This window comes from Cloeon dipterum, chromosome 4 (genome assembly GCF_949628265.1).
Source record: "Cloeon dipterum chromosome 4, ieCloDipt1.1, whole genome shotgun sequence".
Classification (NCBI taxonomy): Eukaryota; Metazoa; Arthropoda; class Insecta; order Ephemeroptera; family Baetidae; genus Cloeon; species Cloeon dipterum.
In genome coordinates this window covers 23,280,462-23,304,387 of record NC_088789.1, presented here as the reverse complement: position 1 = coordinate 23,304,387, position 23,926 = coordinate 23,280,462, and the positions used below count along the sequence as shown (strand labels likewise).

At 36.4% G+C, this 23,926-nt stretch overlaps 2 protein-coding genes across 7 annotated transcripts; one reads left to right on the top strand and one right to left on the bottom strand.

Moving 5' to 3' along the window:
- The first annotated feature begins 57 nt into the window (after positions 1 to 57).
- Positions 58 to 3,148, top strand: Adk2 (Adenosine kinase 2). The gene is made up of 9 exons (XM_065488730.1): positions 58 to 279; positions 448 to 554; positions 794 to 1,001; positions 1,057 to 1,192; positions 1,244 to 1,395; positions 1,620 to 1,790; positions 1,850 to 1,997; positions 2,052 to 2,138; positions 2,913 to 3,148. Exons 2-9 carry the CDS (start codon positions 544 to 546, stop codon positions 3,038 to 3,040), a joined length of 1,041 nt encoding a protein of 346 aa, XP_065344802.1. The 5' UTR covers positions 58 to 279; positions 448 to 543; the 3' UTR covers positions 3,041 to 3,148.
- On the bottom strand, positions 3,136 to 22,068 carry LOC135942555 (uncharacterized). Of its 6 annotated transcripts, none has more exons than XM_065488714.1 (21): positions 21,853 to 22,064; positions 11,281 to 11,517; positions 10,400 to 10,488; positions 10,209 to 10,343; positions 10,070 to 10,153; positions 9,881 to 10,014; positions 9,506 to 9,595; positions 9,318 to 9,341; positions 9,139 to 9,226; positions 8,796 to 8,884; positions 8,565 to 8,745; positions 8,026 to 8,177; positions 7,833 to 7,969; positions 7,489 to 7,767; positions 7,284 to 7,444; positions 6,275 to 6,437; positions 6,008 to 6,091; positions 5,428 to 5,500; positions 4,841 to 4,996; positions 3,632 to 3,706; positions 3,136 to 3,492 (listed from the first exon to the last, which is right to left on the bottom strand). In XM_065488714.1, exons 1-21 carry the CDS (start codon positions 21,942 to 21,944, stop codon positions 3,334 to 3,336), a joined length of 2,682 nt encoding a protein of 893 aa, XP_065344786.1. In that variant the 5' UTR covers positions 21,945 to 22,064; the 3' UTR covers positions 3,136 to 3,333. The 6 variants fall into 6 exon arrangements, with proteins under 6 accessions (XP_065344786.1, XP_065344787.1, XP_065344789.1 ...); XM_065488715.1 differs by having other exon boundaries at positions 7,284 to 7,426; positions 21,853 to 22,061; XM_065488717.1 differs by lacking the exon at positions 21,853 to 22,064 and adding an exon at positions 19,617 to 19,769.
- Positions 22,069 to 23,926: the final 1,858 nt, after the last annotated feature.

The following is a 23,926-nucleotide window of genomic DNA, read 5'->3' as shown; positions in this document are numbered from 1 at the left end:
CTGCGAATCCCGCTCCTCGCGTATCCCCACTCTCGCGCTCCCCTTCATGCAACAAAGGAAAACGAAAGACACGCCGATACACCGACAAGGGACTCGGCCGAAGGCGGAATTAGAAGCATAGCATAGAAGCCTAGCATGCTGTGCTGACTGTGAGACTGATTTTTTTATTTTTAATCAAAAGCACACGAACCAAAGAGGGCACCTTGGACATGACAAACTAGAGCTGCTTTTTATTTTCACACGGTTTTTGTCAGTCCTAGTTGGCAACGTTTGCTGCAAGTGAGTTATGATTTAATTTTTAATATAGTAGCCGTCCGATTTTAAAAATAACTGTGTCAGTGGTGTTGGTGTATGTTAACATTGGTGGTTTTACTTTTACATATAAACTCAATCCTTAAATAAACACTATAATCGTGCGAATCTCAACGTTATTTCTGCTTTTTCCAGCTGTCAGTCGCAAAACTGATAACACACCCTATCTACCCTCTGCTGCTGTAAATTTGCTTTTGGTTTTGAGAAAGGTCAACCGCAGCGTCCTACAACATGGTTTTGCAGTAAGATTGTGCTTCAATTTTATGCGTGTCGTGTCTCTGAATAATTTATTTGCAGGGCTTTAGCTGTTATTTTTTGTTTGAAAAGGGATTTTCAATTGAGGCCAGGCCTAGTAATTTTATTTTTCATTTTAAATTAATAATTTGTTTTCTCTTCATTTATGTAATTGATTTTTAAATATTCAGATTTAACTATAATTAATTTTTAAATCCTTGTTATTAATCAGCTAATTTTATTCCAGAGATGGACTTATTATCGGCATGGGAAATCCATTGCTAGATATGCTTGTTATGGCAGATGAGGCGCTGCTGAATAAATATGGACTTGACGCAAACAACGCGTGTTTGGCAGAGGAAAAACACAAGCCTCTGTATGAAGAGCTTGTTCAAAATTACCTGGTCGAATACATCGCAGGAGGAGCCGTGCAGAACTCCATCAGAGTAGCCCAGGCAGGGTTTAATTTAGGCATATTAATATTTTAATTTAATTATTTCCCTAAATCAGTGGGTGCTGCGAAAGCCAGGTACCTGCGTCTTCTTTGGCTCTGTTGGGAAAGACAAATTCTCCGACATTCTGAAGTCAAAGGCCGAGGAGGATGGAGTCGTCGCCCGTTACCAATACAATAACGACACCCCGACTGGTTCGCTTTGTTAGGCTAATTAAATGCTGATTTCTAGCCAGCTTGTTGTAGGAACCTGCGCTGTTCTTGTGACCGGTACTGGCAACAACACGCACCGGTCATTGTGCGCCAACCTCGCAGCTGCAAACTGCTTCACTCCTGACCACTTGGAGACCCCAGAGAACAAACTGAGCATCGACAAGGCTCAGTACTTCTACGTGTCTGTGAGTGATTGTTTTTAAAAATAAAAATAAAATAGTTAAAGGCTTTGCTGTCAAAGCAGGCCTTTGAATTTTTAATTTATTTTCTGCTACAATTCAAAATTTTGAGTAAATTGTTTTAATTTCAAATGAAAATAATTTAAAAATCCAAGATGTTCCTTTTTCTACTCTAAAAATATTTTTGAAGACGAATTGCTTCAAATCATAAAATTTTAATCCGTTTTCAGGGATTTTTCTTGACCGTCAGCCCAGATTCAATGCTCGTTCTTGCCAAACATGCCTTGGAGAACAGCAAGACCTTCATAATGAACCTCAGTGCACCGTTCATCTGCCAGTTTTTCCTGGAACCCTTGAAGAGCGGTCTGCCCTACGTCGACATCCTGTTCGGAAATGAATCTGTGCGTCACAAACTCTAATCAAATGATTTACAACTAAATATTTTACTCTGAAAATACAGGAGGCTCTCGCCTTCTCTGAAGCTAATGATCTGGGAACAAAGGACATCAAAGAGATCGCCCTCAAAATCGCTGCTCTACCAAAGCTTGGACCAAAGTCCAGGATCGCTGTTATCACGCAGGGTCACGACCCTGTGTTGGTTGCTCAAGGTTTTATTTTTTTCCCTTTCAAGATCTCCCTCTTCATCTTGAAATTTATTTTAGATGGAAACGTGAAGGAATATCCAGTGCCTCCCCTGACTGCTGATAAAATCGTGGATACCAACGGTGCCGGAGACGCTTTTGTTGGAGGTAAAGCATTTTTATCGGTTGGGACATGAAAAAGGGCTGGAACAGTCGAAATCTGGGATCATTTGTTTAGTAAAGCTTTTAGAGACGGTGTGGCGTAACAGGGCTGTAAATTATGAAAGTGGCGGGTCGAGTGACGTCATGAGTTAAGCAGATAAAAAAATAAACATCCACCTTCATCGATGTGGCAACATTCCATTCAAATGATTTCCAACACTTACATAAAAATGTTGTCATAATATACTAAGTTTTTAAAAATTTATCTCGTGTTATCACTACATATCTAGCTATCCTTCGAAATAGGAATTTATTAAAAGTTGACAATATGGCTTTTTAAAGTCTTTTACGGCAAAAGAGGCCATGGAATTATTATGCTACAAATGAAGCCCTTAAATTAATTTAAAACGATGCAATTAAATTAAAAATAATCTAGTTGTGGGACGTCAAATTAAAATTCTTGTTGCCATATTGAAGCTACATGATCGGGTAGTCACCTCAGAAATTTACAAAACATATCTCAAACCATTAATTAGTCATTAGAAAATTTCAAAAAAACTTGTAATTAGGCTTTTATCTGGAATGCAAAAAATGAGCCACTGATGCACCTACTCCATATAGCTTGCAAACTCTGTCCAATAAAAAAATCCCCTGGGGACATCTCTTAACTTGTTAGATTCAATATTTTCGCCAAAATCTATAACGTTTAATCCTATGATTTTCTTGTTAGTAAAATATTTGTGTAGATAAAAAATACTTAAATTCCTTAACAATTTGTAGGTTTCTTGTCTCAACTGGTGCAAGGAAAGCCGATCGAAACGTGCATCAAGTGCGGAAACTGGGCTGCTTCGCACATAATCCAGCGCTCCGGATGCTCATTCACTGGAGAACCAACGTTCACCGAGTAAAATCAAAAAAGTAAGTTCCTTGGAACGCCGACTCTGCTTATTATTTAGCAATATTTTATATAACTGAGTTTTGCTTTTAATAAACACTCAAGAAATTAGTTTGGCACACATTGCCTTTATTATTAATTAAGTTGGCCATTTGGAACGTATAATAATTATCAGTTTAGATATTCCAACATTTCAAATATCACATGTGTCGTCAGTTAACGGCTAAACGGCGTACAATTTTGTATGGGTTTAAATACAAAATTTACACAATCTTAACTCGATTTGGCGATGCCGGGTCAGGAAATTCACTTCCGTCGTGGTGCAGGCACCGGCGTTTGTTGTTGCCGCCAAAACTCCAGATTGGCTCTGTGGCGCTCGGCGGGCTTGGGCGCGTCCACCACGTCGCCGGCTTGCAGACTCGCTCGCACTCCGTTTGACAAATTCCTACCTGTCAAACTGTGCACCTGAAATACCGAAATAATTTTAATGATTAATATTTTCCTGAGGTTTTGATTTGAATAATTGTTTTTACGTAAGTGCTGCCTCATGGGTATTCCTGTTTGAATTAATGAGATTGGTTTTTTATGAATAATATCAACTTACTGGCGCTGGTGGAGCTGGATTTTCTATGATGATAACTTCCTTGTCAAATCCTTTTGCGCTTCCTCTCAATTTTCTCTGTTAAAAAAGCAAATTTATTATTTCTACGCTATTTTTTGGAAAGTAAGATTTAATTTAAACAGGATGTTAACAAGATCAATCGTGCAGTTGGAAAATTTCCACAAAAGTTACAATAAATGGAGATGATTTCGCGTTAAAATAATTCCAGGTATTGATTCTTAAAGGGAAATTAAAATATTATGTAGAGTTCAAAATAACTGGTTAAAATCAATTTGGTATAATAAAGTAGCAATCAATAATATAAATTTATAATCAATAAATAAAAAAATTTGCTTGAACTTGCTTAAATCAATATAATTACTAGCTAAAGTTTTAATTATTATTATTGGTGCAAAACAAAAATATTTGGAAAAAATAAAATATTAAAAATATAGAAAACATTACCAGCATTGACTATTTAATCCGTTCTCTATGTAATTTAAACAAATTTAAAATGTCTTATATACTTGAATGGTAAAATGAAGCTTTTCGAAAATACAAAAAAGGATAAAAAAAATATTCAAAGCGGAAAATATCACCACAATTATTATGTTGTTGAATTTTATCGATTTTTCCCTATTTTGACCTTCCAAAAAGGCGAATATTAAACAATAGAGAGTAAGACAAATACAATAAAATTGATTTTTTTTTAAATTCAAGTTTTTTATTCAGCAAAATATACTTAAATTATGAAAATATTGGGAAAACTAGATTTTTAAAATTTAATATGTTTTAAGCTAGAAGCAAGCAAAATCCAAAATATTTTTTAGCAATTCTATCTTTCCCCAGCCTTTAAAGTCAATGCAGATTTGTCTGATTCATTACAATGCTGGTCTTGCCAGTTAATTTTTTTTTAATTCACCTCTAAATTTCATGACCAGATTAATTGAATAGTTGGTTGAGAGTACAAATTTAATTTTGAATTACAAGTTAATCAAATAGTTTCATAAAATTTCAAATTTTATTCAAAGTAGAAAGTAAATACTTTAGACAAGATACTTTAAATCATGGTATTTCATTCCTTAAGTTTAGGCATAATCAATATCTTGTATTATTCACTTGTTAAAACATAAAAATATCGTTTTCACCTTGTAAAAAACCAGTATCAATTAAATAAGACGAGAGTAAAGTCTGAAAATTTGAATTTCTCACCTGCGTGATTTGCGGGGCGGCGACGTCAAAGTGCTTTTTCAACTCCTTGACGGACGGCATGGGCATGCTCTCGATTCCGCTGAGGAGGTCGTCGGTGCTGCCGTTGAGCGACACCGGCTCACTGTTAGTGGCGGCGGTGCTGCTCAGGTTCTCGTCCTGCAAACCCCCCAGGACAATTCGACCGAGTGTAAAAAACGTACAGAAAGGAAAAGGACGGACGTGAAAGCTAAACATACTAGTTATTTATTAATTACAAGAAGTGCCCAAGTGTACAATCAACAAAACTAGTAATAGTTTGCAAGGTTAATGCGTTGCTTCTCCCTCAAGCTTCCAGTTTGGTGGTGGATCCTATCAATCTTTCTAGCTCGCACGCTGGCCGCCCGGCGCAGGCTTGGCAGAGACTCAAAATACAACTCAGTCATGCACCCTTCTTCACCAGGCTTAACCTGCAGCCGCAACCCTAGCCCCTTAGTTTCATCATCAACAGTCTGCAATACACAGTGTACTTTGGTGACTAGCAAACTACCCATGCAATAAGGTGGCAAGCAAACGAAAATAACTACGAGTATTGCCTATATTTCACTTACGGTGCTCGGCTCCATTTCCGCGGGCGCTGAGTGGATATTCTCTTGCAGATTTATGTAGTAATCTCGAGTGTATCTGAAATATAATCAGCGTAAAGCTAATCTGTTCAAAATTATCCACTTAAAATCTAAAAGCTATAACAGATAGTGATATTTGAGATTTACTGAAATCGATTCTATTCAAATATTTTTAAAGCAAGGGAAATCAAATATTATACCAATTGTGCAAAAAAAGGTTCATGAAAAATTGAAGTCTCTTTTAATATTTAGTTTGTGCGAAGAAATGAATTTATAAATTCCCCTTTTTTTAGTCGATTAAAAATTATTGGGCAATAAAATAATTAATATATTTAAACCACGATAAAAACAATCCAAACGTGTAACTTTGTAATATAGATATAAACTCTAACATTATATAAGATTTTTAATGGTTCGAATTCATCTTCATAAAATTTAATAATCACTATTTTAAACATAATCTCAAGTACCATAAAATTGATTTTTAATCTCAAGAATTTCTTGTAATACATTTCGAATGAAATTAGAAGATTAAATTTAACGATTCATTCCAATTTTCACTTACTTTTTGATGTCCTTTACGTTTTGTCCCGTGCACACGATTCTCAAATTCTCTTCTGGCTCTGAAGTGGAGATTGGTGGTGGTGGCCTGAAAAAAAATCACCGCCGATTGTGACAGCTCATGGAAAATTCACTATGTGCGTAATGAACACTTCTGAATTTATTATCTCAGTGCGCGCACTCAAGATAATAGAAATCCGCGTCTCAGATTAATTAAGTGCATGCATTTATAGTACTCTCGTGATGCATCAGCGTATTTCAATATACTCACTCGACCGGGATGTTTGAGTGGTTGGTCGTGATCGGCATATTGAATGCAGATGATACTTTTTTTCTGTCGTGCAATCTCTTGGCGATATTCTCCTCGGAATAAGGGTTATTTGCAATTGGGCGCGCGTGCTGCCATTTCAGATGCTCGCGTTCAGCGATTGTACCTGTCAAAACAAAAGATTGGAGCTATAATAGCAAAATAAAAATAAATGCAAGGAGGATTTATAAGAATTTAAAATGGATTTCGTTTTGCAGTTTAAATATTACTGAGAGGGTCCGAAGGATTTTCAATAAAAGAATTATGAGAAAAATATTTAAATATTTTTCTCACAAGAATACAGGTCTGATAGAATTTGGCAGAATTTTGACGCGGTTTTAGGCTTTTTAGACTCATTTTTGAAGCGCATTAACGTTTCACGAGTTTTCCTTTCTGTTTTATTGATTTTTTTCGTTGGAAAAATTTCAGTAAAAATTTAGACGGTTGCGTGGACGAATTGCTATTGTTTTTGAGGGGTTAATGGTTGAAGAATTGGGACAGTTATTAAAAAAAACCTAGAAACCTGAGGAAGCGAAAATTCGTATTATAAATTTTATTCTTGTTATATCCCAAGTATTCGCTCAGATAGTTCATGAATGTGTGCACGCAGAGAGTGCGAAGCGTGAAATAATTTAGTCAGTCTCTCTAGCAGTCAACTACATTTCAATTCTATATCTGATTGACTAAAATTTTATTCAACTATTGACAGTTCTAAAATACGAAATAAATGTTCATTACAGAAGTAGGGACAATTATTTTAACTCTTGCTGAAAACAATTTATTTGAGATTGAATTGAGATTAAAGAATAGAATACAGGAATCAATCAAAATGAGATTCCAGTGGAAGATCAAAAGTTAATAAGTTATCTTTTATTTTTAGGGAATTTCGTTCGATTACGAGGATAATAGTTAATTTAATTTTATCATGACTGGCTTAAAATGCTTGAAAATTAAGTATTTATTTAAATTATACCTGGCATGGGTGGCTTGCACAATCGGTCATCAAGCTCTTCTTTGGCACCTTTTGTCGATGAAATAGCACTTTTTGTCGACTCCAGAATATCAGGCACGCTTTTCGCCTTGGAAATTGACTCGCTCGTAGGTGAACCGGGCATGCTGAATAATCCAAAAGTACTAATAAAAAACCGTTCAATTCTACTTTTCATTAATAATTGTACCTGCTGTCGTTGGAGTCTCCATGCAAACTGTTGTTGAAACTCCTGTGGCCAACGGAAGCAAAGTCTTCCAAATATTCCCCTTCCTGCTGGTCGAACTCGTTGCTCTCGGCGCCGTTGACGGAGGGCGGAGCCAGAATAAGGGTGGCCCCTACAACGGCTCCCTGCATTTCCTGGTTAGTCGCTTCGATCAAGTCAGGTGGCAGTTTCGAGTCCGCTTCCTGTCTGCCTGTTGACTCGAGAGAGGCAGGCTCATTGTCGAGACTCGTCGATTCCTCATCCCTTTGAATTTGTTAGAATTTTTGTTTATTTTCAAAGGGGGAATAGGACAATGAAAAAAAATTCACCTGCTCATGTAGCTCTCGTAATCGGAAAGGTCCGAGGAAAGCTGGTCGGCGTCTGTGTCGCCGATTTTGGCCCGGATGTGCCTGTGCTCAAATTTTGGATTCGGCACTAGCATCGGAACCCGGCCCATGCCCCCATTCTGTTGGTGGAAAATATTTAAAAATTTAAATTAAGGTATGGCTGGAAAATATTTACCCTGTTAGTGGAGCGGAAATTCAATCTCTTTTTCTGGAAAAGCCAGTTTTCCTCCCACGAAGCAGACGAAAGGGAGGATTTGCGAGAGTCGCTGTTGACAAGGTACAAAGTCGTGCGCGCTGTTTCGTCAAGTAACGTCTCTTGAACTGTGCCTGTATATAGATATCACAATAAATATTTGCTCTCCTTTTAGAGCACACAGAGCATATAAGAACCATTAAATTTATTGTTTTATATGTTAAATATTAGATTAAATATATAAATAAGGGAAAGAGATAAATTTCTTGGCCATTTTAGATAATGGCAATTACGTCTGGATAAAAATAGTGCATAAAATTGACAAGAGAGATATGACGATATTTGTAATTTCTAGAGAAAAAAGTGAACAAATTTAACCTCATTTATTTTAATCTTAAATTGCATTATAAGATTCAAATATTTTTTAATTTTGATGTAAAAAAGTGACAGAAATTTTGGTTTTTAATAAATATAGAGTCTTAAAAAATTTACAAGAACAATAAATACAGAAAATTAGCTACCTTCGACAATATCAGCCCCTAGTTCAGGAAAAGGGACCCTATTGCTGTGTTTGAGTCCTTCCAAAAACTGTGCAAAGTCACTGCTGTGCTTGTGGGTGCACCTTTTCTTCGGACTGGCCTCGGTGCTCTCACTGGCAGCCGAATCCTCGTCGGTGGAGCTCCAAGCGTCGCTGTCGTCCTCCTGAATTTAATGTTTAAGCAAATGAAAAATTGCAGAAACAATTTTCCTACCTCTGAATCGGCTGTGTTCTTCGGTTGGGTGGCCGCTTGCCGTTCGGATGTGATTTTTGCTTCATTGTTAACGCCGATTTTAATGCATGCTGTAATGATAAGGACGAAAATTGTAACAATGATGGTGACCGGGACGTATAAGAAAAATGTTTCCATCTGATCGAATGGATTTGGCGCAGTGCCGCTCGCGTTTGGCGAACGCTGCAGGCTTCAATTTAATAGCATTAAAGGCGCTTGAGCTGTTTAAATCGAGTTAGATGCCGTGAGCACATACCTCCAGTGCCTTTAATTCAATAATCGCACACTTTTCTCTGGGTAAAAGGTATTATTTTTATCTACTCACTGACAAAGTTTTTATTCTTGCCGCAGTTGTTGCATGAAGGGGTTTTCAGATGCTCCTCCATCAATGCACACTGTGAGTTTTCTACGACCTGTTTTTGAAATTAAAAAATGCATTAAAATTAGGTCAGAAAAATTATTCTAATAGCACTCTACTGATAGAAGAAAATCCTTCTTTAGTACCTTGTAATAGCCTCCTAGGGTATGCTTTCACACCAATAAATTTAATTTAAAAACAAAAAATAAAGAAATTCGCACACAGGTTAAATGAGAAGAATTGTTTAATTCTGAGCAAATTCATTCAGATCTGAGTAGCCATTTACAAATTATTATTCTTCAGTAAATAAACTTACTAATTAATTGGATCTTACCTTATTAATTATAGCAGTGCTCAAGAGCTCTTCGTAACTCCTTTTGTTGAAGTCAATCGGCGACTTTTTCTTCAGAGGGCTGGCCCCTTCCTGATGTTTTAAAAACAATTTAAATTCAGCAACACTAAACCCTAACGCTGCTTAAAAAAAGAACAATTGCGTGACACACGCCTCAAGAGCCTGCGGAGACAAAACACTAGTTGTGTTTGAATACAGCTCACGACTGCTGCTGATACGAACACAATTTCGCTCCGCCTTTTTTGTTTGGCAAATAATGACTCAAGAGCAATAAAAGTTGTCTATTTGCTCGCGATCACGCCCTTGAATTAACCTTATTCTGATATCTCGCTGCAGCCCAAAATAATTAGTGTTTACCTGTTCGAGGAACGTGTCCATTTCCAGGAGAGGCAGCTCAAGCGCTTTAGCCCTCATGTCAGATACTAATTTCTTCAGCTGAACGTGAATTTCGCTTGGAGATTCACCAATGGCCAATTTTACTGTAGATAAGTCTGGAAATTAAATTTTTAGAGGCTGTTTGGAAAAGTTAAACTATTTAAAAATTACCTGTGATTGCGATTTGTAACGCCTGGGACAAACGTGTGAGAACATCCTTCACTTGTGGATGGAATTCTGAACACAATTGTTCGTCTAGAATAAAAATTTATTGTAATAAAATTTAAAAAATTTAAATCAGGTCATTTACATTCGATTTGGCTGGAGAGTGGTTCGACAGTGACGTCATCAATGGATCCTCCGACAATATTTTCCGTGAGCCGCTCTACAAATTCCCTAACTTCAAGACTAGCATCGATGCTGGCGGCAATTTTCGCCTCGTTTACTGCGCACGCGATTATTACAAAATTGGGAATATCTATTACATGACTAATTGCTTACAGCTTTCACTGGAGGAGGAAGGTATCACATCATGAAATTTAGTTTGCAGCTGCTGGTAGAACCACTCTCCACCGGGATGAGTCAGCTCTCTGGAATCCGACGAGAGTTAAGGTTAATGTGAATATACTAAATTTTAATTCGTGTAAGGAAGTCAAGGGAATTTATATCGGTAATCTAGACCAAAAGAGTCGGTTTCATTGAATGTTTTGGACCTTAATATTCTTCATTTTGCCTTGAATAAAAATCCAGGAAATGATTTCATTGTTTTTATCCGTAACAAATTCTCATGAGAGTTAGTATTTTTAATTTTGGATAATTTTTCATTAATTTGAAGGGGATCAAACTATGAAAATTCCAACACACACAAATTTGTACCAAAAGAGTCACCAAACTGGACAAAAACCAAATATCTTGATTTCTTCTCAAAGCTTTTGATATTTTCGGCATGAAATAATTTTGACCCTTTTTATAAAAGATTTTTGACCTTCTAATACATCTTCGAAAGGTTGCAAAAATTATAACAACTCATGGGATGAATATTTCCATAAATTGAACATAGAATTCACTCCAAAGTAAAAAATACCTTTTTCACCTCTGAGAAAACCATTTTTATTTTTTTTTTCATTTAGAGGTCAATGCTATGATTTGCATTAACATAATCAAATTTCCAATAAACTGTTACAATTCCGAAAATTAGGAAATAAATTTTCTCCTAATTGGTTGATTGAGCGAGCCAAAAACCCGGAAATTCTGGCACGTCATCGTGCAAACAGCTGCGCGATAAAATGTTGCGCAATTGGCCAAGGTCGCGTGCAAGCGCAGCAGACACACTTTCTTTTTCAAATAACAATAAAAAAGGAAAACGCAGCGTATGCGCGCACCTGTGCTGATAGCAAGTGTCGCAGAGTCGGATGCGGGCCGAAGGTCGCACCACCCTGCTGCAGGCGCGACACACCACCCCGCCGCACAGGGAGCATCGCAGGCTGGCGTGAGCGCGCGACGACCTCCGTTCGAGGGCACCCGCTTCCTCGCCGCCGGTGCATGGACACGTCTCTGCCGGCTTTCGTTTCGGCGATCCGTGCTGTCGCCTTTCCGGACGCACCCGGCGCCGGCTTTTACTGAAACACAAGACAAAATATAATTAGATTCATTTTCCCGAGAGCAAAATCAATTTGTTTTTAGATGAACAATCAAACTGGTTCAGTTAAAATTTTAAAATATCAAATGATCGGATGATTAAGAATTGAAGAAAATTAAATTGTTTAAATAGACGGCATTTTTTTTAATTGAGTGAAATCACAATTTAAGGGTCATAAATAAAAATAATATAATGCAAATTAAAATTACAGTCAAAGCAATCTGATGATTTTGCACCAGATATGTAAAAACATATTTTGAAGTAGGTGACCGTCTGATCTTTTTTTCGACAACTGGTTTTTTCCAGAAAACCATAATAGCATGAAAATGTCGCTTTCTGAAAGATGGGAATTTCTGCATTTTTTGTTCGTGCTCTTAGCATAATACGCATCATTGTACAAAATATTTGCTATTCTTAAAACTTAATGATGGATATTTATTTTTAATTTAGGCAACGGAGCTTTTTTAATTCATTTAAATGTATGGAAAATATTTATCAAATATTAGTCATGAACGTTTCATTGTTTATTTCTTTAAAAATAGGAGAATAACTAGAAAAACACGTTACTGGATAGTCTTTTTGTCAACTGTCCGCCATTTGCCAAACCCTGGGGAACATTTCCCCGATTTAAATTACGCAGAGATTCCTTTTAAATTGAATGTGTGTATAGCGTCTGATGATGAAGCATAAAAATCTCATCCGCAAGGTTTTGTACACAGTAGTTGAGTTGCAAAAATTAAAAAAAAACAAGCAGAATATTGTTAACATAATATTATGATAAGACCTAGTAAAACTTCCTTTGTTAAAATAAAGCTGATTTGTAATTTTTCTAGGCTAAGACAGATAACAAGTGAAGTAACTGACAATGTGCAACAAAACCATTGAAATGCTGTGTGGGAATCAAAAGTTTTGAAATTTTCTCGAATGAAAAATGTTTTTATCCCAGCTCTGTGTTCTTTAACCCTTGCCTTGAATAATTTATTTTGTCTCTTGTACACTTTTTGTGATTAATAAAGAAATCATTCTTTCAAAATTGCCTTGGGAAAACTTTAAAATTAACAATCCAGTTCTTTAAGGCTGCGTGTTTCCTCAAAATGTGAAAGCGGCTAAACAGGTTCACTCAATTGACTCTGGTTTTTCCACAGCCAGTTATTTCTGGAAAAACCCAGAAATGGTCTGTTTTTTTATAACGACAGATATTTCAAACATTTTTTAAATCCATTTCCTGAAAAAGTGTAGGTCAGAGGCTCAGAGGAGAACAAATCTTTTCAAGTTGACTGATATTTTATTTATATTTTATTTTCAGAACGTAAATTATACGTTAAACCCTCAGATCAAGGCCAGCGCTTCATTTTACAAATTTCAAATCCTCTGCTCTATGTTGTAAAAAATAATAGAATGACTATTAGCAATTTGTTTTTAAATTTAAATTACGTACAAAATTCTTAGAGCTGTTTTGATTGAATTTTTTTAACGAGTATAACCCTTTAAGATAAAATTTGCTTTATTCCTTTGATCAGTTTATATTGCGACGCAATTTATTTCAACGGTTGAATCACTTTCAACAATCTCCGATACTGAACGTCATTTTCCCTGGATATCCTGTGCAGCAGCAGCAGCAAACATACTTAATTTATCAATATAGTTTATGCTCTGCTACGCCATTCACCTTTTATTGCATTTTATCTCTTTAGAAAGTTGAAAATGACATGTCAATATTTCACAGCACCAATAAAAATGAGTCCCTTTATTCGTCACTTCTCAGACAAAAATCAAACCAAAATAAATCTTGCGGAAATTTAAAAAAAAATAATCATAAATATATTATCACGTCCTGTAGAGCGATCCAGTTTTTAATCCAAACTGGAGGAAGTTATTTTTATCGTGGTAAATAAACAAGGAAGTGTGGTGTACCTGCGTTGCAGAGGAGGCAATGCTCGCCGACGCGATTTCTGTGATCGCTTTGATCAGCATCACCTCGATGAAGCACGCGACGAACAGGGTGACGAATAGACCCATGTCGCCTTCGGTTCCGAAATCACGCACTGCGTAAATGTAGCTGCCCATGGTTCTCTTTCACAAGCAGCGTTTTGAATAATGTATTTTGTCGGTGTATGCGTGCGAAGTTTCACTTCCTGCTACTGCATGCGTTGAGACACTGCCGCCGCAGTCACTTTCCTGCATTAATATTATTTATTTTGTAACACATTTAGCAAAAAAAAATATGTACATAGGCGCTGATATTTGTATTTCTCTTCTCTGGGGATTTCCACTCGGCTGTAAAGCGACTTGTTTGTACAAATGATTTGCCCCCGTTTCAGGGCCGCTGATATTGCGTGGTTGGGATAAGTCGTAATTCTTTTTTTTTATCAAAAGGCACTGTTTTCCAACGTGCTTGTACCCGTGACCTTTTTGCTGATTAGCGTTTCAGTGTGTGGAAAAATCTATTACCAAATAAATATAATTTACGATGAGGGGGAAAGAGGCCAGAGTTTGAAATATTTTATGTATAATTTTGTAGCGAAAAATGAAAAAAAATGAATATTTAAATGAAACGTACTAGAAATTTTCATTTTAATTAATTAATTTAACAAATTTTGCAGAGAAAATAAGACTGCTGCATTCATCGCAGCCCCTCTGCTCCATTTTTAAATTTGTTTCCAAATTGATCAAACAAAAATTGTAAACTGATTTTTTTTAGGGATTTTTTTCCTATTTAACATCCTAACAATTTTAATTCCGTTCTATTTGTTACTCCCTGAATTTCCTTGAGAATTATAGAATTGGAAATTTAGTTTCATTTAATCAATTTTACAAATCATCCCTTTACCACGCAACATAATTAAAAACATTTAAATACATTCTTATCCGCGTTCAGTCACTTAAAATATTAAGAAAAAAGGAAAAAATTAAATTGATGAATCAAAAAGAGAGCGTATTGTAAGTATTAGAACACTATAAATAAAATGGTATTAATTAATGGTATCGAAATCATTTAAAAAAAATCCAATAAAATTTGGTTATTTAAAATTTTCAAAATAATAAGTCGCAGTCAGCCGAGAAACACAAATAAAAGCTCAAAATTAAACGCAGCCACCATTCACTGCTGCTCCGCAAAAATCTCACTTTTTCCGCAAACGCACTGAACACGCACTGTGCACCCTTTGACAGCAGTCGGCGAACCCGTTCAAGTGTGTGTCTGACCGTGGAGGGCCCAGACGAGGCGGACTTGCTCGCGAGAGGAGTACTGAAGGCAAACTGCTCCGGCCGCGAGAGGAACGAAAGAGCCGCTTGCAGCCAGCCATTCCATTTCCCTCGTGCAGCAAATTCGCACGCGCCTCTGTCATGCACTATGGCATGGGCTTAGTCGCGATAATTCCTCGTCGCGGCGGCCGCGGCGGCTTTCTCCTCTCGCTCACAATCAGCTGCTTTCTATGTTGTTAAATAATATAATAATAAGTGCCCGGCACTAGGTTGCTACCTAGCTAGCTAAACAATGGCCTGCTAAATTAAAGCTGCGTTAACTTCTCACTTTCACTGCTGCACCATACTGCGATTGCGTCATGCGACTTGTTCCGCTGTTGACCCAGGCAATGGACGGCTTAATGTAATTGTCTATATGCGTGTTGTACACTCGTTGTGGTTTTTGCTCTGCTCTGCTCCTTGACAGGTCATTGATCAGTAATTAATATATATGGTGTGAATTATAATAAATTGCTCATATTTATAATGCGCATGGTAACCGATTATCGTGTTTTCCTGGAATCAGTGGAGCGAATGATCATTCTTCATTCAAAAGATTTTTTTAAATCATATGGCATTTTTATTTGATGCTTAGCCTGCTAGTAATTTCTAAAAATTGTAATTCAAAATTCTTAATCGGCAAAAAATTTCAGAAACACATTTTTTCACGTTTTCAGTTGTGCCTTTTCTGAACTAAAATAGACTCTCCAGATTATTTTTAAAATTAATAAAAAAATTACTCTACCAGTCTAGTCTATACTTGATAAATTCCTTTTTGGATTCAATTGGAATTTTATTCATCATTTTTCATCAACCTCAATTAAGGCTGGGAATTTTTTCTGGGCGTCAAATTCCATGGAAGCATAAAATAATGCTATCATCTGAATAAGTTATTTCTAACATTAATCTTAGAACAATTTTAAAATAAAAGAAGGAAACTTTTTTCCATTTTAGGTGGAATTTTTCTATTTGCTTCCACGGTCAGTGAGTGAAAATTTAAAAATTGGGCAAAGTGAAACGAACTGTTGGGACAGGGACAGATTGTTGAGTAAAAACTATAAATCATACATAGGTGTTTTGAATCAAAAAACTATAATAATAATTAATTAATTAATTAATAATTATAATATAACAATTACCGACAGTTAAATGCCAACAAGCGTTTTCAATTTTTCAAAGTGCCGACAAAAGTTGAAGTCAGTGGGCCATTAAAATCTTTAAGGGATCTTTAAAAAGCTTTAAAATAATTCTTAATTGATCTTCGCAACTTTCCGCGCGAACTGGTAAATCGGAAAGTTTACTTCAATTTAATACACTAGATACAACAAACGTAAAAGAGTGCAAATTTTTGTTTGAAAATGATATTTTCCCTATTTTTTTTAATAAATTTCAATTCGATTTTGCTGCAAAACATTTTACCAGTTTTTCCATGAAGTTCGCCAATATATAAAATTGCTCTGTTAATATTTCATAATGTGTGCTGCAGGGTTTTGGTTAAAAATTTAGCAATATGTCGGTCATTGTTAGGTCAATCGTAATTACTACTCAATTTTCGCCACGCACATTATGCGCCAATATCGTGTGCGAGTGAATAGCTCAATGACGTCGGCGCAAAATCTCGTTATTGAAGCTAAGGCCAAACTTGAATGCTGCTGCTGCTCTAAATTTATCCCAAAAATGCTGGTTGCTGACCTTTACATTTCAAGGTGTACCGCTTGCGTTCGTTCGGATCAGGCTATGCACGCGCATATCCTCGCAGACATTGGAACAATTTCCTCGTCTGTGATGAAATCTCGGCGCGATTAACTATTCCGTTATCCAAGGAGGAAAAGTTTATCTATTTCGTGCTATAAAAAAGTTCCTCTATTTTTTCCCGCCGGGTTTCCTCGCACCTGATGAAACACACACCGGCTTTTGCGTCTGTCAAGGACAAGAAGCAGTGGATTTATTTTTTGCTGCTGCTACGTCTTGGTCAGGAGGAGTGTGAGACTAATTGATGGCCACAGTAAAAAAGCTGCCAGCTATCCGCGTGTGCGCGGATATGGCCATCAGGATGCAAGCAGGAGTCACTGACTCGTAATTTTCTCCCATCGCGGCCGATACAATCTTCATTTCCCCCCAAACAAATCGAAGCACGTCAATAATTTGAAAATTACGCACAACTTTTTAAATAAAAATACTTTTTTCTTCGTTCGTTAATTAGAATTTTGTATAATTTACCTCAACTTGTAAAGGAATTCACTCTAACAAGCTTAAATTCAAATCTGATCAAGTCGCAGGTACGATTTAGAATTTATAATTTTAATCAGAGCATGAGGCATGTTTTTATTCCATTTTTTATCGAGAAAAATCGCGTTTCCATGACAAACGCAGCCTCGGCCAACTGACGAAATAAATATTAAAATTCGATTCGTTTTTACTAAATTTGAATTTTAAATTAAAGGTGGTTGACCGTTTTAAAGATCTCACCTTTGTTTTAAATTTTCTCTGGGGCCGAGTCACCTACTGTAAAGCAAATTCTTCACTTCTATCTGCGAGTCAATCTCAAACCTTATAATGCAAAAAGCCACGGACGGACCACCAAGAAAAAATTTAATCTTATAAAAAATAAAAAAAACATCGAGCATAAATTATTTTTTGTTTTTCTAAATTGATTTTTAACCTTCTAATGAGCACAAATCACGTATATTTAGGCTTCTGAGCCAGATCAGGGTTCGCAAAATCCCACTCTTTCCGGAAAAAAACTGTTTTTTGCGGGTTTTTCTGAAATTTTGCGCATTTTGCCGGAACATATTATTCTTTTTTAGATCAAAAATTCTCATGATGGATGACCAAAAAAAGGGATTTTTACAAATCAGTTAAAAAGCCACTCATGGTTTCACCAAAACACCAAAAATTTCAACACTCATCGTAATTTTCCAAAATATTTCTTACTTATTGTCGCGAAATGTGACTTTTTTGGAATTAAATTGAGAAAAATGCGGAAAACCTCAAAACTGGTGTGTTTCCAGCTGTTTTTTTGCGCAAATGTGCATTTTGTGCATTGAAAAATTGGCAAACCTTGAACCAGAAATGATTCAAATAAATAATTTAAAAATCTCAAACGGCCTCTGTCGACTAAATTGTGTCTCAGAAATATTTTGCCCTAGTATTGAGGAGTTAGAGGTTAGAGGGATCTCTTTGAAAAGCAGTTAATTTGTATTTTCCGTAATTTCGAATTCGTCCTGGTCCCGGAAAAATTGCGCAACGTTCAACAAACACCCAAATTTTCATTGTCGAATTGATTGTTGACCTTTTCTTGTAACAAGGAAATTCGCGTTTGGTTGTTGAAAGTTACGCAATTTTGCCGGGACCAGGACGAATTTCTCTTTTGATGTCCCCACAATGGATGAAAAAATATCATCAAATTAAAACCATAAAATATGCGTGGAGAGAACAGTTTTGGATATTTTCCATTACATTCGGGCGGAATTTTTAGTATCCGAGTCACTCCTCAATAGAGATAATCGGGGTGTTGCTTCGAGAGCCAACAATAGGCAGACACCATGCATTAATGAGAGAGAGACGATGAGACGGAGCTAGTGATTATAATGCGCGCTGCATGTTAATTGAAACGCACGCTCGCGTCTCTGCTGCCTGTGCTCTGCCGCGGCGTGCGAGTGTGTGTGTGTGTGTGTGTTTATGGAGAGCCGGAAACGGTCATTGTGTTATAGAAGGGACCGCTCCCAGATGAACTTCCGTCCAGACCAACCTAAATTGGAAATGCGCTCGACTAGCAAGTGCAGCGCACCTTTACGCGAAATTCTACGACCATAAAGCGCATTTACACGCCGTAATTTGCATAATGTAATTTAGAGTCATCTGACACTGTCAAACGCACCGTCATGTGCGTGGCCTACATCTGGAAAGTAACAGGTGCGGAGGAGCTCTCGTTGTTGTTGCGAATTAGATCGATAGTGATAATTATTTGAAAGGTGCAAAATACAGACCCCGTTTGATGAGCCATAAGAACTATTTCATTGAACTTTTAAAACGCTTTTGAACTCTGCAAACACTTGATTGCGGGATCGGTTCTTGAGAATTTTCCCACGATCTAATTGAAAAAATATTATCAAAATTTTAAAATTTGGTGTTTCTTTCATTCATCAAAGGTTGAAATTTTTCCACAAAATTTGTAACCGTTTTATATGAATGATTTATTCAACTTAAAGTTCATGATTTGCAATAGGCTTACGCAGTGCCTAATTAATTGTTGTTTAAATTGTACTCAATTTTGGAGATGTTATTTATTTTCAAAATGAACGCAGGAAATGCGGGGAAAATGTAGTAGATAAATTATTTGGCAATATTTGATAAATTTTTTCAAAGCAAACGCTACAGTCCCGATTTAAAAAATTAAAAATGAAATATAAATTTTTATAAACTTCATTTTTTTCCAAAAAAAGATTAATAGAATCAATAAATTTACAATTTTTATAAACTAAAACTAAAGTCAGAATTCAATTCAAAGTTGGTTCTTCAAGGAAACAGCTAAAGAGTTTGTAGAATCATTGGCTGCAGAAAGCAGTTAATAACTTTTGACTATTAGTTCTAAGGTGAGCACTAAAACAAATGGTTGTAATTCAAATTTAGTCCATTTTCTCCTAAATTTTCAGCGCTTGCCCATTCTCGTCGAGATCTATCCAATAATTTCAGAAACTTCTTGGGGGAACTCTATAAAAATTTAAATCTCTTCATTGCAAAATATACCTTCACTCGACTGATTTCGGACATCCTGCAATTAAGATGTTCCCTCATCTTTTTAGAAAGAAAAAAAATAACAGAGAGTGCACTGACCTCCTCAGCTTCTCGGGCTTAGACGACATCCAGACTGCTCCAAATGGACACAAACAAACGAAACTAAAGCAAAACGAGGGGCCAGCCTCTCTGCCAGAGCAGCAATTCGCCGGCGGCAATGTGGCATCAGACTGAGTGGATGCAGTTGATTATTTGCCGCAGGAGAGCCATCAGGCGTGACATGCGCCAGCCAACTCTTTCGATTGGCTCGTCGTCGCCCCGAATATAGTGCGCGAGTGAGTGGCACTTAATTAAAAAAAATACGCACTCGCATGCACGTATGTGGAATGAAGGCCCATTTTTGCTTTTATCGCGGCGGCAGCGGCGCCACCACCCACGCCACGATGCACCTTGGCGCCCGCCCGCAATATCTGCTCCCCAATGGCACGCACGCACTGCTCGCAGATTAATCAAAGGTCGTGCTGATTGAATTCCGAGTATTTCGATGCATTAATTTTAATTGCCGTGGCATAGCCTTGCATTTTAACTGTTGTGGGACAATAATAATTGTTTCCCTTTCAAACGCCAATAGGTGGAATTTCGTAGAGAGTTTTTTAATTTAGCGCAAGGTCACGCACAAGATCACAATTTCTAATTAACACATACTTATTTTAGGCATCCTCTTTCCTTTTTGATCCCAAATTTTATGAAACACCTTCAATTTCTAAATTTGATTGAAATAATACAAATTGTAAAGATGTCCTTTCATGGCTATCATTAATTCCTAATCTTATAAAGGTTTTCATCCTGAAGAAACTGATAATTTTAAATGCACGTATTGTGATTCTTCACTACTTACAAGTATGTATCATTTACTCGACTGCTTAAAAAAGCTTTTATCACTGTCCCAAAAGCTGCCTCTTATTAAGAAACAAAAATTTTAATTAAGTCGTACTCTAATGTTGTCTGATAAAATCGCTACCGTAGATAAACTCAATTGTTTTGTGATATTGGTGTTTTGGTGCTCTGTTTTGATTGTTGACTAGGCTTGAGAGGAACGCAACAGCCGCCCAGGAAGTTTAATTCTGAGAATTATCTTTACTATATATTTTCACCACCAATTAATAATCAAAGTTCAAGAAAAATACACAAATTTTTGACAGAAAATATATTTTGCCACCACTATAGAGCCAACAATATTCATCTTTACTCATCATTTCGATATTTAAATTATTCGTTTTTTTATATTATACGAGTAAAAGGGTTTGGTAGTCTGATTTGACCATCAACAACCATGAAAAGCTGTACGATAAACATTATCAACAGAAATATTATTTTTAAAAAAAATTAAATTCTCATCCAAATGAATTTAGTCCTAAATTAGATCACGCAACCACTCTTATTGGGTCATTTAGTTGTTAAAAATTTTTAATATTTACATTTAAACTCACCACAAAATATTTTAATGATTTTTATAAGATGTAGAAACAAAAGTAAAACTCACTCGTGTTTTTTTTCCTGGCCTGCATGAAGCAGCCCCCTAAATGTGCAGTGTTAGTCACGATGAGGCTCATCGCAAATAATTACTTTTGGCACCGTGTCGTGAGCCTACAATCATTTAATTCCATCAACCCAGTTTGGGTCCACCACAATTTTAATCAAGACGGAGAGGAGAGATGCGCCAGACTGTTTCGTAATCTTCAAGGTCAGCTGGACTCTCCTCTACTATCAGTAAAAGTTGTTTGCGCTTTTTCAATAGCAAATAAAGTCGTTTTAAGGTCTTAATTATAATATATGCTCAGCTAGTAAGCAGCATTTAATAAAAATTGCGTAAGATCTGTTTTCTATTTTTGTTATTTTATCTGATCCACAAGAATAGAGCTTATCTCAGAAAATTGATAATCACCCTAACAACGCTTAATGTACCGGAGAGAGAAATGATGATAAAAAGAGTGTGATAAGTAGGATCAAGAGCCCTAATTCAAAATAATGTTCGAAGTGTACTCGTTCGGTGCAAAAGGGTGCTAGTGATTATTCGATCACTTGATCTGAGAGAGATATCAGTATTATTTCTATTTGCTAATTTAAAAAATTATGTAACAAGTTAATTTGCAGTTTAATTTGTTTTCAAAACAAAAATTCATTCCATACATAAGAAGGAAAATTATTAAATTAAATTATTGATCAGTCTGCTAAACTGAAAAAAACTTTAAATTACTGTGTTCATTAAAGCGCCCTTTTTAAAATAACTAAAACTAGTTCAATGTCAAAATATAATCAGGAAAGGGACGATTACCTTGCGTAAAAAGTATTTCCGATAAGAAACAAGGCGCCGGAGACGACCCCGAAGGCGATTCCGGCCGACAGTCCTGAGTAGACGAGCGACATGGCGGGGGTCAGGGGCGGATCGGGTCAGATCGCAGTGTCGGTTTCGGTCGGTGGCGGGCGGAGGGCGACGCATGCACCTGCCTCAAGTGCAGATGAAGACTGCAAAAGAGCCGACTGCTTGAGGCCCGCGATAAGACCTGACGTCACCAGCGCGCCGTGCAGATTATAAAACTGACACTCTTGGTGAAAAACACGGCAATTCGACGAGCGGGAAGCCTTCCAATGACCGATATGATTCTCGCGGTGCTCTCATAACTTCATGTTCGCCAATGCCGATTTATGTCCGTGCTACTGACCCGCAATGACGTTGACGATGATTTCTTTCGATTTGATCGGGTTTAAAACACACGTGGTTTAATCTTTTCCACATACTGCGTCTTATTTTGCAATTGGACTAGAATTTTTAATTTATAAAATCATTTTTTTCGAAATTTATTTTTTATACGAATTTAATCTTGACAATTGTTATTGGTTAAAAAATAAATCCTGGTGAAGGAGAGCCAAAATTAAAACCAATTATAATTCAACAAAAACAGAGCCCGTCAGGCGTCGGTTAAATGGGCACAAATCCAAACTGGATGATATCGATGGTTTGAGGGCTTCCATGGTGCAAGGGTGTGATTTCTTACCTGTTCTGATGGTATTTTCTGACCTCAGGGGTGATCTAGTCTAGCATGGTCCACAGACCAAAATCGACCGATCGTACAGTGTTGATTTTCTTTCTTTTAAACTGAACTAAAAAATACCTTTGGCCCTCCATGTCTCAAAAACTTTAAAATTCCCAGGCATGTTCCACACACTTAGGGAAACATTTCATTTCATACATAATTTATTGAATATAAAAAATACAAGAATTTTCCTATTAAAAAACATAGAATAACTTTGAAAATTACTCAAATTAGGAAATAATGTTGGCTGTCTTATTGGGCATCTTTTGTTACACGGTTTAATGTTCTATCTAGTACCCTAAGAACTCGAGATATTCTCGCTTTTGTGAACGCCAAGAGTTTCACTCCAGATTTCTCCCCGATTTTCCGAAAAACAGCATTAAATTTAGTTACTTTGACACCTCTACATACCAAAAAACTAGATGGTGTTAAAAAAATGCTGAATGGTATCAAATCTCTCGTGGAAACACGCGAATTAAAAATGGTATCAAATAAGGCGATCAACCAATTTTTAAAAGCTTTCCCAATTTTAAATATCAAAAATTCAAATTAAAGTTTAATATTTGATCAATGATTGGAACCATTTAAGACCTGTTGAGGAACCGTGTGTGATTCTTTTACTACATTTTTTGATACAAGGTCCTTGTTTGGTTGTAATTTTCCAGCCCAAAATTATCTTTTGATCGGTTTTCCAACAATGGAAGCTATTTGTAGTTATATTTTACCTTCTGGAGCAACTCCCTACAAGGAAGGCGTCACAATTGTCTTGATTTTCAATTCACAAAAATTAATCTGGCAATATCTAATGCCATACAAAGATACATATGTCCATACATTATCGAAAAATTATGAAAAGGAAAATGAGATATTGGAAGAAACCAAAAATGGAAATATGACAGCTAAATTTGTATTTTAGCTACAATTTTGCAAAGTAATTAATTACATTTTCAAAAGGGAATCAATGAAAGTCAACTTTTGTTGATTTGAAAATTGCGCATTTTTAGAGGAGCCCTTAACTTATGTACAAGGAATGATAAGAAATCAGTTTTTTAGCTGGCAGCAGCAGCGGGAGCAGCGAGATGACAACCGGCGAAGCAGAGTGGCCAGCGGCGGGAGAGGACCGCCGTCTCACAAAAGTTGGAGGCACACGGGAGAGATGTCCTTTTTTAAAGTGAGAACTTTTAGCAAACTAGTCAATGTTGTTTATTAATAAAACAAATCTACTACAAATAATAAAAATTGTTATAATAATTTTTGCTGCAAAAAAATATATTTAATTTGTCAGGATGCACATTAAAATTTTATTTAAAATTA

Coding starts and splice junctions, on each gene's coding strand:
- Adk2 (XM_065488730.1), top strand. Junction 1,791..1,849: donor TCCTGTTCGGAAATGAATCT/GTGCGTCACAAA, acceptor CTGAAAATACAG/GAGGCTCTCGCCTTCTCTGA. Junction 1,998..2,051: donor CCCTGTGTTGGTTGCTCAAG/GTTTTATTTTTT, acceptor AATTTATTTTAG/ATGGAAACGTGAAGGAATAT.
- LOC135942555 (XM_065488714.1), bottom strand. CDS start 21,944: ATGTCGCTCGTCTACTCAGGACTGTCGGCCGGAATCGCCTTCGGGGTC. Junction 9,227..9,317: donor CCCTAGGAGGCTATTACAAG/GTACTAAAGAAG, acceptor TTTCAAAAACAG/GTCGTAGAAAACTCACAGTG. Junction 7,445..7,488: donor GGAGACTCCAACGACAGCAG/GTACAATTATTA, acceptor GTTTTTTATTAG/TACTTTTGGATTATTCAGCA.